The following is an 18,935-nucleotide window of genomic DNA, read 5'->3' on the forward strand; positions in this document are numbered from 1 at the left end:
AAGTTACCTATGTATATATCCTATAAATAAAAGGCTATTAAATAAAAAAAAAATTTTTTTTCCTTCTTATCATGGAGTCCAAGTAATTCTTTAGGCAAGAAGTGGTTGTGATATATTCTTTCTGCCAACTGATGTGTCTCATAAAGACCAAGATTTCTTAGTAAACTCTGGAAAGATAGTTTGTGAATGGTTGTGAATCTAGGTTGTGAATGGTTTTGAATTTCAAACGAAGGATTTGTTCCTGGCAGCAAAAAGAAATTGTATTGGTTCCTGGCAGCAAAAAAAGAAGGAAAGTTGGTTGGAAAAGGTGACTTGGTCAGATTTGTGCTTTAGAAATCATTTTAGTGACTGAATGGAGGATGGATTGTAATAGGAAAGGACTTGACAGGCAGACAAAACAACAAGCTAATGAAATGATCTAAATGTGAAGTAATCAGGCCCAGAGTAGGGGCAATACCAGAGGAAAGAAAGGGACATATTTGCAAGATGTTGCAGAGGTGAAATGAATGAACCTTTGCAACATCTTGGATTTGAGGGTTGAGAGGGAATGAGGAGCCAAGGAGGATTCCTAGGTTTCAAGCCTCAGAATGGAATGAAGTCACTTTTGCCAGTAGAAGGGTTTGTCTTGGTAAGGAAAGAACTACCATAGTTCCAATGACCTTGTGATGGAGAGAGCTATCTACATCCAAAGAGAGGACCATGGGAACTGAGTGTGGATCACAACATAGCATTTTCACTCTTTTTTTGGTTGTTCATTTGAATTTTGTTTTCTTACTCATTTTCTTTCCTTTTTGATCTGATTTTTCTTGTGCAGCAAGAAAACTGTATAAATATGTTTACATATATTGGATTTAACATATTTTAACATGTATAACATATATTGGATTACTTGCCATCTGGGGAAGAGGTAGGAGGAAAGAGGGGAAAATTTGGAACACAAGGTTTTGCAAGAGTCAATGTTGGAAAATTATCCATGCATATATTTTGAAAATAAAAAGCTTCAATAAGAAAAATAAAAATGCCATTTTAAACTAAAAAAAAAAGGAACAAGGCCACTTCTTCACGTGAGACAAAGTTCACAGATGATAGATGCTATAAGTTTTCTACTAGTTATATTCTCCAAATATGCAACATGAATTAGCAGCACTTTACACACAAACACAGGCCTCATACTTTCTGAGATCTATAGTGGCATTGAACCAATAAAGTTTGTTCTTTTCTAGTTCAAGGGTCTTTTTTGGATCCATATCCCCAAAGTCATCATATAAGACTTTCAAGGCTTTATTGAGCTACTATATGACTTGATACACTTAGAGGCTCTAAAAAAATTGTCATTTATCAATTGAAAGCTTCATTACATGTTTCTCTAGCTCATTCAACACTTTGATCAGTCTTATGTTTTTCCAGGATCTTGCCAAAGACAATGATGTCATCAAGATATAACATCACTTCAAGGAAGTCCATGTCTCCAGCTACTCTCTCCATCAATTGTTGGAAATTGACAGATGCTCCAGAGGTGTCTTGGGGCAAACATTCAAATGGGCAAGATCCAGCTGGACAAATGAGAGCCATTTCCTTGTCTTCCTTTGTGAAAGGAACCTGGTAGTAGCTGCTACCTAAGTCCACTATTGAGAGCTGCTGGCTATCTAAAAGACACTCTACACACACTTATATCTTTCTGTTTTTCTGTTTAGCTATTAGATTTGACATGAATTGATCATCAATTTATGATACTATGAAATGGGGGCAGGTATGCCAGTACTTAGGATACTTGTCAGAAAAGACCACAACTAGCAGTGAAAAATGGGACAGCAATCATACACAAAGGGTATGGAGACAAAAATACATGAAGGCAGAGACAAGAGGCAAAAGGGGTACAGAAGCAGACAGAATGGGGATAGGGGCTTGGGATGGTGAAAGGAGAGAGGAACCATGAGGAAGAGGATGGAAAAGAGATGAGTCACTTACATAACTATGGACTACAGTTGAGAGCATTCGGGCAAGAGGGACCCTTACGAGATAGAAGAGAGCTGGCAGGGAGGGAAAGGGCAGGACTTTGAAGGTCTCTCTCTTTTTTTAATTGTTTATTTTTTCCATTTATTTACTTAAAGCTCAAATAGAAAATAGGAAAAAACTGCCATATGCACAGCAGAACATAAGATTTCAAAAATAAAACAAATTTCCTTTTCAAGAAAACCTATATAATGAATACTACACATTGTGTTCAGAGCTGTCGATCTTTAACTTGCTTCCTTGTAGATTTTCTTTTGTTCTCTGCTGTGTATTTTTACTTTATTCTTTTTTCCCTATTCCTCCCCAATCCTCAAGAAGACTATAATTTAGCACAAATATATTTCTTTTATATGTATATCTATATATCTATACACACATATAAATATATTTATGTATATATAAACTTTTTTTATAAATACATACATATGTGTGTGTTTGTATATACATATACATATACACACATGTCTTTTTCTGGCATTGTCTTCCCTCCCTAGTGATGGTCATATTGTACCAAAGCTACATTCTGTTCACAAGTGGATCCAACTTGCATGTGTCCGTCTTCTCAGCACTTTATCTTCCTTTCTCATCTTTCTACTATGGTTAGATTCTGGGTTTTGAAGAACCACTCTCTTACAATTGCTTCAATAACCCTAGATAGTTTAGTGCAGCTAATCTTTTCAGGAAGCAATAATTTTGTCTAGAATTAAGATTTCCATTGATAATTACAAAAGGTCAAAACCTTTTCCAGGTAATTATTAATAAATTCAGCTAATTAATTCCTGATTGTTTCATAGTTAACAGTGGATGAATTTCAAATTAAATATCTGTATTTTTAAAAAGACAAACTGGTAGAATCTATACTAAAACAAACCAGAGAATTTTTTTTATTCATCCACATTTGAGAAAGTCCTTCACAAACACAAAGGGAAAAATTTAGAACAACATTTTTGAGTTTTGACAATATTAATTCCTTATTATAACTTTCAATACAAATTATGAAATAAATTACTTAAGTTATTTGGGGAAAAACTAATGTCATTCGCAAAAGCATCATGCTTTGGCATTTCAGAAGATAGCTGATTCCACTGGTGTGTTCTTTCCCTTTACTGGGGCATACACACCTTAGCCAGCAGCTTTGTGATTCGTTATATCCAAAAATCTTCACTACCCAATGGACACTCTTGGCTATAAGCTTCTCTGAACTTAAACTTAAGCAGAATTACCCTCAGTTGACAGACACAGATCCTGTCTCTAGTCATGTGTGTATTTTTGCCTATGACTCTTCAGAGACCCAAGAAAGGAGTTACATCTTAGAAAAAAGTCAACAGGTATTACAGTATAAATTTAATACACATGGAAGTGTGGGGATAGTTTTGGGGAAAAACTCTCTACCCCCCCTACACAAAAAAACCCTCTTCTAGTAGCAATATAACTTGGCAGATTTTGGAATATTGATAATCACTTATAAAATATAATTATATTTTTTAACCAATATGATTGAAAATCAAACTCAAAAAGTTATTTCTTGGCCAGCAATTCAAATAAGAAATAAATATTACTTTTACTAAAATACTTTTTTATGTAAACATTTGAAATCAAACTTTTAATAACTAATTTTAAGTTTTTCATTTTAATTTCCCTTTTAAATCCACTGCATTGCCAAACTTCACTCATTACTTGATTGTATATGTTGGTAAAATGCTTAATTTAAAAAAAATAGTACTTATTGAAAAATTCAGGACTAGTCCTTAAAGTGTTTGCCTTTAACAATCAAGATGGGAAGCAATCAAATATTTACCTGTACAAATGATGAATATATGGACTGACACCCAAAGAATTCATCCAGTTTCGGAATGTTCTCTCTTCTTTGCTTTCTCCTATAGTAGACATGAGTTCATATTGATGATTTAGGAGGAAAAAAGAGGCAAGAAAGACATACATATTTAAACTATTCTTACACTTAAGCCAACTATATGCGATTAGTTGTGGTTCCTGTGCTGTATTTCCTTTAGAAAACAATTCTCATTTTGCAAATGGCAATCATTGCTGCGGAAGTCTTTATTTGTTTACAGCATTACTGAGCAGAAAGTGGATTACTTTGAGGCTACACTATGTACAACAGTTAATATTTTTAGACCTTTAGCTGCAATTCAGTCTGAGGGTGGGATTCTAAAAATTAATAAGATTTTTTTCATGTTAAGTAGGAATAGAGAAGCTATTATTTGTCTGAGGGAGGAAAAATGAGCTTTTCGAAAGTGGCCTCTAAATATATGTTCTTTAATTTTGAACAGAGAAACTAATGTAAGTATGTAAATTGATACCTTATCTGTGGCAAAAAGGAAAAGTTGAAGGAGAGTGAGAGCTAAGAATAAATGCAAAATACAGTAAAAAAAAAAAATCTGTTAACCCAGGTGTTAAGAGAAACTAACATTTTGATACTTAAAGGTCACTTATGTTCTGCTGCTAGTTCCTACTGTAAATGGATCAAAGCTACAGCTTTTCTGAATACTGCTTAATCATCTTCTGTAGCTAAGATTTACTTTCTACCACATTAAGTCTATAACATTGGAAATAACTGTAGACAACACTTCTAGGTACCACTATTTGGTTTGTGGTTACCATCACCTTCAGGATTCCCACCACAGAATGTCAATAATTAGGGAAGGTATCTCATAATATAAATATAAAGCAAGAATTGAATCTCTTAAGAAATACAGTAGAAAAATCAAGGGATTTCACTGCAGTATTCTCTCTTCCTATGCTTTCCAGATTGTAACTAGACCCATGTGCTTTAATTTCACTTCCAATTGATTCTCTAGATTTATTTCTTAGAGTATTCTATCATTCTAGTTTGAATGGGGGAGTGCTGGAATATCCTAGAATATCATGAATCACTTAGGTCAAATGGGCAATTAACTAGGAAGGAATTGGTATCATTCAGTACTCCTAACCCATAGGTTAGCCCAACTATATATACTGTAAGATCTCAGAAAAATATGCTTATTTCAAGACACTCAGGGACACAGGTCTATAAATACAGGGCCAGCTTTTCCTTTCTTTTTCAGCACCAACTCCCCTGGGGTGCTTTCAGACAAAGATTTCTCATCTCAGAACCAAAACGCCTGATTAATCTAAAAGCATTTCCTCTATTATATCCCCAATCAGTGATTATCCAGCTCTAGTTTGAAGACCTCAATTAAAGGTGAGTCCTCTATCAACCAAGGCAACCTATGTTCTTTTCAAATAACTCTAATTATCAGGATATTTCTCTTTGCATTAAGCCCAAATCTATTTCTTTTCAGCTTCTCCCCAATGCTTTTTGTTCTGTCCTCTGGGGCCAACAGGACAAAATTAATCTCTCTTTCACATGACAGCCCTTGAAATTCTTGATGACAGCTAACATATTTCCTCTGAGTCTTTATTTTCCCTTCAGGCTAAACATGACTAGCTCTTTTAATCAATCCTTACTGACCACTTTCAAGGATCTAACTGGTGACCTTCCTTTAGAAGCTTTGCAATTTATCACTGTCCTTCTTAAAATGTGGCCCCCAAAGTGAACATAATATTCCACATTTGGGCTCACCAGGGTCGAATACAGTAGGTTCATAACTTTCTATATCTTTGATACTCTGATTCTCTTAATGGAACCTAAAATAAAATTAACATTTTTGGTTGCTATATCACATTTTTTATGCATATTGAGCTTGCTTCCTATTAAAATCCATAGATTTTTTTGCTATATAGTCATCTCCACCCATTTGTGAAATTGACATTTTTGAACCCAAATTTAAATTTCCATTTAATTCCTAGTAAGCCATATTTAGTTCAAAGTTCCTGTCTCGTCAAAGTTTGCATTCTGACTATATAATCTAATGTGCTGGTTACCCCTTTCAGTTTTGTGTTATCTGCAAATCCTAAGTGACTTTATTCAAATTGTTGATAAAAATATTATATGGCAGCTGGTCAAGTACTAATCCCTGTGACACTCCACTACAGACTTTTCTCCAAATTGACATTGAGTCAAGTATTCTGGGTACTAGACAACTTTCTAGGCAATTTTAAGATGAAATACAAAGAGTAATGTCTGGAACCAGTCAGTGTATGAATGAGAAAAGGGAAGGGGGGATCTGGAGCCTAGCAGCCCTGAATATTATTTCTACTACTGAGATAGGAAAGGCAAATAGTACAATAGATTTTCATATGGTTTTCGGTGTTAATCATTATATTCTTTTATTTCTATTAAACTATACATGGCATCTATTAAGATTTTTATTACTTCTCTGCTTTTCAATAGACATTTATAAAACATTTTTTTAAAAAACGAAAATGTCTAAAATTCATATTTTCCTTTTTCTTAATGATCATTTAACAATTCTAATTTAAAATATCTTCAAAATGATAGTCTTCCACAATATAAATTTCAAAATTGAATCTCACTGTGTGTGACATGGATTTGTCCTTCCCTCCCTCCAATAAAAGAATTAAAATCATCAAATATAGATGGAAGGGGCCCTAGAAATCATCTAATCTCATCCCTTAATTTTACTATTAAGGAAACTGAGGCTTAGTGGGCCTAAGATCACATTTATATTCAAGTTTGGACCCAAGATTTAAACCCAGGTCTCAACTTGAAGTTCTGGTCCAGTTTCTTGGACTTATACAACTTAGGGAGCAACTCTGAAGGATAAAATACAAATTACACATTTTCATAATGTCATGGTTGCAACTTGATTTAAAATAATAAGTAAATTCTACAAGTAGTCATGCTATAATAAATCCACTGGAAATATATATATATATATATTCTGTTTGTTCTCAGTTATTTTGACACTTTCACCAGCTTCAGATTTTTTTTTCACTAATAATTAAATCTGCGTGTTAGCAACAACAGCATAGATTAATATAATTAATAAGTGATATCTAGAAAGGAAATAAGTTTTGTAACAGAGAATTTATTTATCAAATTCTAATTTTATCTATAAATAAATGCTCAAAACCTGAGACATCATACAATGTAGAGTGACTTAAGCATGTGGATTCTGGATTGCAGAGTATTTTCTAGACTGGAAACAGGAATAAAGGACACTGCAGAAATTCCAGTGGTAGAGTGAAAATTATTCTTTTCTTTTATTGTCTGTCCCCTTTGATGGAACTCCTATCATACTAACTAGGCTCTTTACATTCTTATAGAGCTACAAAACAATGGATTTTTATGGACATACATCCAGAGATAAGGAATGATATCATTTATGTATAGAGTAGGAATTTTTCAATAGCTTTGTTATTCACAAGATTTTTCTCTTAAGAGGATATATTGGCTAGCATATGATTTTGCTTTGTTTAATAAGAAGGAATTAGGGCTTAATTGTACTTGAAAAGATTTCTTTGGATTTTATTAAGATACTTCCCAGTAAGATTATTGATGCTGCATTAGTTTGGGTGGTAATTATATCTGAATTTGTGGGGGAAATACTGTTACCTGAACTCTACTTTTTATATGTCAATCATAATATGAAAAAATTCTGTTTTAATAAGCAGTGCATAAAAACATGAATAGCCAGAAAAAGTCATCTGAAGTTCCTGTCTGCTCCAGATTCATGATCCTAAATATAATGATTGTAGAGTCAAATGAATATTTTTAAAAGGATTATATCAGGAGAAATGTTCTAAGGCAATTGATAAATACTTCCAGCAGGTCATCTTCAAATTGTATATGGTAAATACTAAAGGAAATATTCAGCAATACCATTCACACTGAAAAAAAATCGACAAAATGCATGCTGAATACTATAGCAAAGGAATCAAACAAGACAAAAGGAGGTAAGAGCCAGCAAGTTCAAGAATGCACCTCTAACTAGGAAGAATTCAGGGGCTAAAAATAGCAGACCATTTTTAATATGCCATTCTAAACAAGTGTCTTTTATTATAAAACAAAGGAATTGTGAAATTTGCCAGACTTGTGAAAACACAGTCTTCCTTAAATTTTTTTCACAATACTTCAGTTTAAATTTCCATTTTAATGGAAATATCTTATGAAAAATATTATATTATTTCTATTTACCTATGTATAATGAAGAAACAAATTCTTTAACTTTGAAGCTATTTAAATACCAAAGAAATTACTGTGATTGTACAGTAGATATAGTGACAGAAATGAAAATTATTTATTTATGGTATTATCATAGTGGTAGAAGTTATAAAAGAACATAGAACAAGGGGTATATATGTGTCCTATACACCTATACTGTTTATGGTAAGATCCTTAAATACATATGGGAAATATGAAGGATCAGAATGAATCCTTTCAAAAATAAAAAAAGGTTTGTGGACATGTGGAATGAAGGGGGAAAAAACTTAAAATTCAACTGTGAAGTCAAATTGTCAAAATAATTGTGTTTTAAACTATAATATCCTACTACTTTAGAAAGAAAATCAGGTGATTATCAAAGATTCACTTCAGGGCCTTAATTTGAACTACATTTCTGCTTCTCCAATATGTCATTCTTTCGGCATATTAAGACAAGGATAACACAGCATAAACAATACAAAGAAGAAACACCAACCCAGAAGAAAAGAATAAATGGTAATAATAGAAAAAATTCAGAATAATTAAATTTATGGATAGAAAAGTACTAAATACAGTACCTACATTAGGAGGGGTCAAATCTGCATTTCATGAAGCAAAACAGGAAAGTTATAAATTATGAGATAGATAATGACAGCTTATATATGATAAGACAATAAAATAATGAATATTTCATTTTCCCCACCATTAATTAATATTAAGATTACTTGCAAAAAGAACCGATCAGGAGAAAAATGGAATTGCTCTTTAGCTTTGAAATAAAAAAAAATGTGTTCTAATTAAAAATGTATTATCCATATTAACATGATTATATGTTATTATTTGATAGATTTTTAAAAGCATATAATAGTTTTCACCAAGCTAATAAGAGTTGGGAAAACTCTAGGGGTTTTTAGCCCAGTCTCCTTTTTTCCAAACACTTGCTGAATTCTAATCTATTAACATATATATATGCATAAGCACATTGTATACACACAAATATACATATACACAAGACATACAAAATGGTTTCTTAGATACATGTTTTCCTCTCTTGCTATCCTTGATTGTTATAGTGAGCCAGCACAGTATTTTGAACAGAACAAGACAACATAAGACTGAAAGAACTCACCTTCGAACAAATTCATATCAATGTTATTATTGTCAGGCCTGTGCAGACATGGATATGTGTTAAACAGATTTGCTACAAAAGCTAAATTAAGTTTAGGATTTCCAGAAACCACATCTGCAGGAGAAACAAATTGCCTACAGCCTAGTTTGTCAGCTTCTTGAAGCATCAGGGTAGCTCTTTTCATATCATTTGTCTCCTGTGAAGGAATGAATGAAAAAAACATTTATTGAACATTTTTGATATACATACATGTTAATGATACTGAGCATTAGCAAGAACAGGATCACTTTTTGACAATATCTGGGAAGTAAATTTCAGATTTCACATAAGACACTATTTATCTAACACTCCTCTAAGATTACACAGTGAAACCAAAAAAACTCTCAAGAGCTAGTTCCAAAATTTTTATTAGCTTATTCATACTGTAGATAAACATTCTTCTGCAAATATATCTGATGACAGTTTGACTTAACAAGAAAGCAGAGTCTCCAGGAACTTCTAAAACTCTGGCTTTGATTATTGAGTCTGTAAAAAGCAGGAATGAAGTCCAAGTTATTTAATCCACTATAGTAGAACAATAATAACACCTTACATTTGTGCAATACCTTACAAACTCTTTTGATTATGTCTTTTGATTCTTATACCAATCCAGTTTTACAAGTATTTTTCTCATTTTGCAGAAGGAGAAACAGGGTCTGAAGTTAAATGTGCAAGGCAGCATTCCTGCTGGACACGCACAATCAGACCAAGATTTCAGATCTTCTGACTCCTGGCCCAACATTTACTCCAATATGCCATATTGACAACTGACAAGAGAATTTTTAGATACTTATTGCCTACACAAAAGATATCTGTAAGATGGCCTGGCTCATGAATTATTCCACCCTTGGTTCAAACTGTAGAAAATGTCCTAAAAGAATGAAATGTTGATTAAAATAATAATATATGTGGTCATAAGGAATTTGTGGAAATGAGGGTGATCAGCAGGCAATCTGATAGAAGTTATGCATATATAATCATTTAAAACCTATTTCCATATTGGTCATGTTATGAAAGAAAAATCATAGCAAAAGGGAAAAAACATGAGAAAGAAAAAGCAAACAAACAAAAAAAGGTGAAATAGCATGCTTCAATCCATATCAGTCTCCAAAGTTCTCCCTCTGAAAAACAGATGACATTTTCCATCCAAAGTCTATTGGAATTGTCTTGTTTAAAGGAGCCAACTCCATTCCAGGTGATCATCACATAATCTTGCTGTTGCTGTATACAATATTCTCCTGATTCTGCTCACTTCACTCAGCATCAGTTCACGTAGGTCTTTCAAGGTTTTCTGAAATCAGCCTGTTCATCATTTCTTACAGAATAATAATTTTTTTTAAAAACCAATAATACTCTCATTACTTTCATATACCATAATTTATTCAATCATTTCCTAATTGATGGGCATCTTCTCAATTTCCAATTCTTTGCCAACATAAAAAGCTGCTAAAAACACTTTTTGCATATGCTGGTTCTTTTCCCTCTTTTATCATCTCTTTGGATATAGACTAAATAATAATACTGCTGGATCAAATGGTATGCACAGTTTTATAGCCTTTTGGGCATAGGAACTCAAATTTAAAAAATAAAAATAAACACTTGAAAAAATCTGCATATAATTAAAATATTTAATGAAATAAAAAAATAAATCTTAATGCCTTTCCTCTGAGATTATCTCCAATTTATCTTGTATATATCTTGTTTGTACATAGATTTACATGGTTTTTCTCCCATTAGACCTCGAGTTCCTTGAAGATGGGCATTACTTTTGGCATGTAGTAGAAACTTATTAGCTTACTAAATGTCTTACTTGCAGCCCCATACTAGCTAAATACTAGCTAAAAGTTTATAAGATGGTTCATAGAATCTCATTTTATGCTTATAACAACCCTAAGAGATAGGTGTTATTATTAACCACATTTTATAGGTGAGGAAATAGAGATGGCTCATATGTGTCTTTGGTTATACTTTAATTCGATTCCAGATCCAGCACTATGTCCAATGAGCATCTAGTTTCCTACAGCCAAACGAGCTGCTTCCCAAGAAGAAGAGTGAAGAAGGATGTTACTGGATTCTGCCCAACTTCACTTAAAGACCAGAGTGTACTCACACTGAGTATATACCCTTTGATCCAGCAGTTCTCTACTGGGTCTATATCCCAAAGAGATCATAAAAAAGGGAAAAGAACCCACAGGGGCAAAAATATTTGTGGCAGCCCTTTCTGTAGTAGCAACAAACTGAAAACTGAGTGAATGCCCATCCATTGGAGAATGGCTAAATAAGTTATAGTATATGCATGTTATGGAATATTATTATTCTGTAAAAAATGACCAACAGGATGATTTCAGAGAGGCCTGGGGAGACTTACACGAACTGATGTTAAGTGAAGTAAGCAGAATCAAGCATTGTACACGGCAACAACAAGATTATGTGATGATCAACTGTGATGGACTTGGCTCTTTTCAACAATGAAGTGATTCAAGGCAATTCCAATAGATTTGTGATGGAGAGAGCCATCTGCATCCAGAGAAAAAATTATGGAGACTGAATATGGATCACAGCATTAGTATTTTCACTTTTTGCTGTTGTTCATTTATTTTGTTTTTTCTTTCTCATTTCTCCCCCCTTTTGACCTGATTTTTCTTGCACAACATGATGAACATGGAAATATGTTTAGAACAATTGCACATGTCTAACCTATATTTGATTATTTGCTGGGGGGAGGGGGTGGAGAGGGAGAGAGAAAAATTTGGAACACAAGGTTATGCAAACTATCTCTGCATGTATTGTGAAAAATAAAAAGCTATTATTATTTTTTTTAAAAGACCAGAGTGACATACATGATGCTTCATACAATCATTAGAGGAATTAAGACTTTAAGTCTGTCCTTAATAGGTATCAACAAGTCTCCCTACACAAAACAAAACATGGGATAGTTGTTCCTGTTGCTTAATATTTCAGTATATAAAACAGCATACAGATTCACAAAGAATATACAAGGTCAGGACAGTTTGTGAACAACTAGATGTCTTTCCTTTAACATAGAATTATAAAAGATTTTATCATCTTTAACAAGTGAAGCTCCCAGTTTCTCTTTAGCAGAGAAATATTGATGGGATGAATTCCAGATACTATCAAGGTCAAGATTCCTCTCTGCCTCCCCCTCAATCATAACAGCCACAGGTCCAGATCTGATCTGATCACATTCTAGATTCCTAAAGACAGAAGCACATCTTAATTCAATTCACCAATTGTTTATCAAGCACTATATTTACAGCATGCAAGGCACTCTTAAGTATACCCTAAGGCAGTTTTTTTCTTAGCTCTTTACAGTAGTTATAAAAAAAACTGAATTGTTCCAGCATAGATGGAAAAATCTCAAAGTACCTTGTTCCTGAAGACTTGTTAAGCACAAACAAGAACTGTTTGCCTCTCATCCATAGTCATTAAATTCAGTCTATTTTTTTTCAAGTCTCAGGCAATTTCTACAGTTATTTAACCTTAACCTATCCACAAAAGTGAATCCACAGGTGAGGAAGCCTTTGTGCCCCTGCTTCTTCTACAGTAGAATCTATTTCTTTTCGTGATTCTGATTCTGATAAATGGGCAAGAAATCTGGCTCAGCAGCAATGAATTTGTCCCTCAGGTAGTAGTAGGTACCACTGAACTTCTGAACTCCCAAATACATCTATGTGTCAAGGTTATGGGATTTTGTCAGATTGGAAACATGTTTTGGCAAGGGAGATCACAACCAGACTATAAATTATTAGTCTGGCTGAGTTTCAGAGCGGTTCAGTGACTTGCTGGAAAGTGTGAGAGACTATAACTTATTAGTCTGGCTGAGTTTCAGAGAAGTTCAGTGAATTGCTAGAAAGTATGAGAGGCAGGATTTGAATCCAGCTCAGGGTTTCCTGACTCCAGATCTGAAATCCTGTATTTCCAATATCTAACAAGTGATCCTTGAAGGCATCACCTTTACTAAAGGACTGAGGACCACACTTTCACTATTCTATTTCTAACTATCCACACAACCGCACACTCATGCTACCTGGGTAATAAATGGCTCTAGAATACTATACTTACATTAAATCCTGATAGGTCAATGGTAATAGGAAGTTCATCATCTTTGTCTCCTTTGGGGGCAATCTGATTAAGCAGATGAAAGTAGGCCCTGGAATCCTGTAAGGAGAGAAATCAATTCACTTTGTAAGATTCAATTTTTTACAGAAATGTAGACATGATTCCCTTGTCAAAGGACAATATATTTGATCAAATCTCAGAGGGTTGTTGTGGAATATCAAATGAAATATATATAAAGTGCACAGTGCCTGGCACATAGTAGGCATTATATAAATATTAGTTATTCTTGTTGTTATTAACCTGTGATGTTGAAAGTGATTTATAAAAATCCAATTCAATTCCACAAATATAATAACAGGTAAGTGTTGCAAATACAGTCTTTTGCAGATAATTGCATTTAATATTCAAGCAAATGTATAAAGCAGGTTATACTGGTTTGATCTATATTTTACAGACAAGGAAATGAAAGCTCATCTTGCCTAAATACCCACAACTATAGGCAGCAGAAGCAGAATTTGAATTCAGATCTTACCAACCCCAAGACAAATGAGCCATGTTATCTTTTTAAGCACCTACTACAAGCAAGACTTTGTATACTGGGAATACAAATTCAACCAATCTTTATGCATAACAGGCTCAGGGACAAAGGAAGCAAAGACTCTCTGATGCTAAGGAGCTTCCTGAGGGAAAATATCAGGGAAGCAGAAGAACAGACACAAGCTAGAGAAACTGATTAAAACACCAAGAAAGGCTCCTTGAAGGAAGCCCTATGAATTCCACCTGTAAGGAAGCTAGGGATTCTACATGTGAGCTGAGAGAGCCATTAGGAACAGTCTGAAGAGCTAGGAAAGAGATTGTGTGTGAGAGATAGCAAGAGAACACTTTGATTATACTGAAAGGGAGTAATGGATCTAGAAAGGAAACTTGGGCCAGCTTGTCAAGGGCTTCAAATACCATACAGAGGTGTTTGTATTTATCCAAGGGGAAACCGGGAGTTATTGGAGCTTTTTAAGCAGAAGAAGGATGTGGTTAGATGTGTGCTTTAGGAATATCAAAGTGACAACTGGTAGAGGGGGAAGACTCTACCAGAGAGAGGGAGAGAGGGAAAGAGAGAGCATGAGAGTGAGAGCACAAAAAAAAATTTGTCAGTAAAGTCTTCATTAAATGCATAGCCCCTAATTTGGGTCTTAAAGGAAGTGAGAGTACTAAAGGGAGAAAATGGAGCAAAATCCATCAGAGTCAAAGGGAAAAATATTTTGACCAAAGGCAATAAAAAAGGAGATGAATAGAATGAAAATTGTGGATGGAGAGAAGTTTGGAATATTAAAGGAGTGAGACTGAGAAAAAGGTAGAAAAGGTACACTGAGTCAAGGTCATTAAGGGTCTTCATTTTGAAGAGTAGGAGTTTATACTTTAATTCAGAAGACATTGACTGGAGTTGTCCTGGAGGTTTTTTTTAGTAGAAAAACTGAATACATAGACGAACATGCATCAGGAAGACTGTTCAAGAAAATCCAATTTGTGAATGATGGAATCCTAAACTCATACTCAAATCTGAGGGAAATATTTTTTTTTAATCTCCAAATATATACAAACTTGAGAGCAAAAAAAAATTGAAGTAGCATTAGAGTTCCTTTGAATTATGTAAGATCTTTTATATTAGACAAAATATGCAATGCATTTTCTTATTTGAAAACCAATACAGTTTCCTGCAGAAAATTGGTTGCCATCGTGTAAGAAACATGAAGTTACTGACCCCATATACTTTAATGACATAAGATGTGCAAACAATGAATTGCTATAGGATTTCAAAGGAAAGCTCTAATTTGGATGATCAAGGAATTTTATAGAGCTTTCTCTATAAAAGAGATGGGTGTTGAGTTGTGTCTAGGACAACAAAGAGGATTTAGATGAGTAGAGAGAAAAAAAGTGGGGAGCTGAATTCATCCTGAGCCTCCTATGAGGTTCTGAATTAGGTCCAGCATATATATAACACATGGTCCCCTCTTTCCTTTTTAATCACACTTTATAATGCCAATTTGTAAAATAAGATATCTGAAGAAAAACGCAAACCTTAATATCTTCACTAAAGTTGCTGATTTTCTGCCATCCTGCTTTAGCCAGATGATAGTTCACCCATCGTAGCAAGAGGTCTTCTGGAGAAAGCTTCAGGAGTTCTTCTAGCTCTTCTCCCTCATTTAGTAAGGCAATTAGGGCTAAAAAGAAAGAAAAAAAAGATGAAACATTGCTACCTTGAGGCCAGAAGTATGCTTAATGGGAAAAGCAAATACTGTCATTATTTTTTACCTTCATTCCTGGAAATCTCAATATCAGCAAAAAGACCAGCTTTAATGATCTGCCATAGAAGTCCCAAAACCAAATGAGGTTTGCCTTCCTTCAGATCTTGGGCTCCAATATTGATTACAGTACAGCCGATGGCTGATGCTGAATTCAATGCTAGATTTAAGTTTTCCTAATTTTAAAGAGAAATACAACCAGTCAGTTCCATTAAAAGTCTTTATGTTCCAATGATCTTTTGATGAAGGGAGGTATCTACACCCAGAGAGAAGACTGTGGGAACTGAATGTGGATCACAACATAGCATTTTCACTCTTTCGGATGTTGTTTCCTTGCATTTTGTTTTCTCACTTATTTTCTTTTTTTGATCTGATTTTTCTTGTGCAGCACAATAATTGTATAAATATGTATACAAATATTGGATTTAACATATTTTTACCATGTTTAACATATTGGATTATTTGCCATCTAGGAGAGCGGGTGGGGGGAAAGAGGGAGTTAATTGGAACACAATGTTTTGCAAGAGTTTATGTCGAAAAATTATCGATGCATATGCTTTGAAAAAAAAAGCTTTAATAAAAAAGTCTTTCTGCACATTTTATGAAATTTTTTTTAAAAGAGCATGTTGCAGAAGTTTCAAACATCTTTGACCCTAAATTCAAAGCCTCGCTAGATTAATTAAACTTTCAGGAATTTGGGCTCTACTGCCATGCTCTTTGAAAATCAGTCAACTTCTTTGAGGAAAGAGAAGGAGAGGGGAGAAAAGAGAAAAAAAGGAGAGAGAAGAGGAGAGAGGAGGAAAAGAGAAGGGAGGCAAGGAGAAGAGAGGGGAGGGAAAGAAAAGGGAAGGAAGAAAAGAAGAGGGAAGAAAGCAAAGAAGGAGGGCTAGCTAGAAGGCTATTATACACTTTAGGCAAGAAGTGATAGCCTCATGAAAATAGACATGAAAAAACAGCTGAGTAAAGTTATGGGAATCAGGACAAATGCCTCATTCGCTACCACAGTATTGTTTCCTATAGGAAAAAAATTCCATGCCATTTGCCTATCACAGCATCCTAACTTCAAGGAAAATACAAATTCATATGTGCATCCCTTCAATACAGGCATTTTTCAATCACCTACCAAATTCTGGTGGATCAGAATTTAGAGATGACTGCTACTTATAGTATCTCAAATCATCAAAAAGCCTGGTTTTTAGCCCTGACTCTCTTACTTATTAGATGCAAGAACTTGAAGAAATTATTGGCTTCTGTAAACTTTAATCTCCTTATCTGTTCATTTTAAGTCTGAAAATCTGTACTCCTTACTCCACACAGTTGCTGTGAGGATCAAATATAAAACTCTTTGTAACTTTAAAAGCTGTTATTAAGCCCTTTTATTATTACTATTTTATTCATTATCATATAGTATAACTATCATAACATGTAATATATAATATTGTTAAGATACACACATATTATCTAAAAACAATTAATTTTGCATACTAGAAAAATATAGACTAATTCTCATGAGGCATCATTTTTCCTCTATAAGTATGCTCTTTTCAAAAGAAAAAGAATCTGCTTTTAAAATGCCATAAAATGACATACTGAAACAATAGAATTGATTTAACACAAGCCTTTGCTCATGTCCTTTCCTTTTTCCCTTGTTGAGAATTATTCTTTTATTATAAGGATAATTATAATAAGTCTTTTATTTTTAAATAATAATCCTTCTAACATCACAGATTATATTTCAGTAATGACAAAGAGGGAAGTAAAAAAACAAAAAATTTTAGGAGAGATGATAAGAAAATAAAGATATTAAATTTGACAAATTTGGGCTTGAGCTGACTCATTGATGTTTTTCTCATTTATCCCCAGGAAATCTTGAAATCAAACTGTATATTGAAAATCTTTTCCAACTAGCTTTTCCAAGGACTGAATGTCCTATATTTATATGAATCATCTGTATGCAGATGGGGCCTTCTTTCAGTTGCCATTTGGTATTGATTAGTAATCTAGATAATAAGAACTGAACATGGAATATGCTAACAAGATTCAACTTTAAGGGTTTAACTTTTTTTTTTTTTGATAAAAGTTAAAAGGTTTTTTTTTTTTTTTCTTGCCCCCACCCCAATACGCTGAATTTATTTTTTTGTCTCTGGACAGCAGTTGATTCCCTGGGCCAATGGCCATAAGAGCTAAGAACAAAACTAACAAAGGACTGAGGTAATTAAGTTTAAGTTATTTTCTGAAGTCACTGCTATGTTAGTATTCAGGAACAGAAATTAAGCTCCAGTTTTTTCTGAAGGAGGACTAGAATAATTTCCTTCTCTGATGTTTCTGCATAAAATGATTCTCATGATTCCCTCAAGCCTTATTGTTCCCTAGAAATAAAACTATTATCATTATTCTAATCCAAGAATTATGCTGCTTGAAGCAATGTCTACCCTGGCATAGTCCCCTCATGATCTCAGATATTTCTATTCCTCCAAGACATTTTGAAGTAATTTTTATAGGATTTTAAATAGGAAAAACTTTGCCATATTATAAAACAGAGTTACAAGATTCAGGGTAAGGCAAAAATTAATATTTTGTTTCATCTCTCTGGAACAATAGTCACTTAATCTTGGAAAATCATTTTCCTAAATTACTCAAATCTTCTGACCCCTTCCATCAAGAGTTCTCCACTCTCCTCAGCTAGTCATGGTGACCTGAAATCATCAAGGGATCTCCTGGGTAGATCAACTTTAATCACTTTAGGAGAAGGGAGAAAGCAATCATTTTATTTATTTATTTTTTAATTATAGCTTTTTATTTACAAGTTATATGCATGGATAATTTTACAGCATTGACAATTGCCAAACCTTTTGTTCCAATTTTTCCCCTCCTTCCCCCCATCCCCTCCCCTAGATGGCAGGATGATCAATACATGTTAAATATATTAAAGTATAAGTTAAATACCAAATAAGTATACATGTCCAAACTGTTATTTTGCTGTATAAAAAGAATCAGACTCTGAAATATTGTACAATTAGCCTGTGAAGGAAATTTTTTTTAAAATGCAGGCGGGCAAAAATAGAGGGATTGGGAATTCAATGTAATGGTTCTTAGTCATCTCCCACCGTTCTTTCGCTGGGTGTAGCTGGTTCAGTTCATTACTGGAAAGTAATCATTTTAACTAGGCATGAAGTAATTCTTTTCCAAAGTCTTGTTTCCACCCCTAATCTACTTTTTGGGCTTTAGCTTTTGTTCTTGATCTTTTAAAAATTTTCCTAAAAGAAAGAGGTTAAACTTAAGAAAATAGGGGGAAACAATATTAGTGGAG

At 33.8% G+C, this 18,935-nt stretch overlaps 1 protein-coding gene across 4 annotated transcripts in view; it reads right to left on the reverse strand.

Annotated features, from left to right (window-relative positions):
* Positions 1 to 18,935, reverse strand: part of PLS1 (plastin 1) — a 123,881-nt gene that overhangs the window by 13,362 nt on the left and 91,584 nt on the right. For 3 of the 4 annotated variants that reach the window (XM_031957816.1, XM_031957818.1, XM_031957817.1), the window contains exons 7-12: positions 15,636 to 15,801; positions 15,402 to 15,544; positions 13,332 to 13,427; positions 9,210 to 9,405; positions 8,659 to 8,679; positions 3,812 to 3,890 (exon numbers count right to left, since the gene is read on the reverse strand). In XM_031957816.1, coding sequence (XP_031813676.1) covers positions 3,812 to 3,890; positions 8,659 to 8,679; positions 9,210 to 9,405; positions 13,332 to 13,427; positions 15,402 to 15,544; positions 15,636 to 15,801 — 701 coding nt within the window. The remainder of the gene's footprint in view (positions 1 to 3,811; positions 3,891 to 8,658; positions 8,680 to 9,209; positions 9,406 to 13,331; positions 13,428 to 15,401; positions 15,545 to 15,635; positions 15,802 to 18,935) is intronic. The other variant, XM_031957819.1, reaches the window with a different exon arrangement.

The sequence above is a fragment of the Sarcophilus harrisii genome, chromosome 3 (assembly GCF_902635505.1).
Source record: "Sarcophilus harrisii chromosome 3, mSarHar1.11, whole genome shotgun sequence".
Lineage (NCBI taxonomy): Eukaryota > Metazoa > Chordata > Mammalia > Dasyuromorphia > Dasyuridae > Sarcophilus > Sarcophilus harrisii.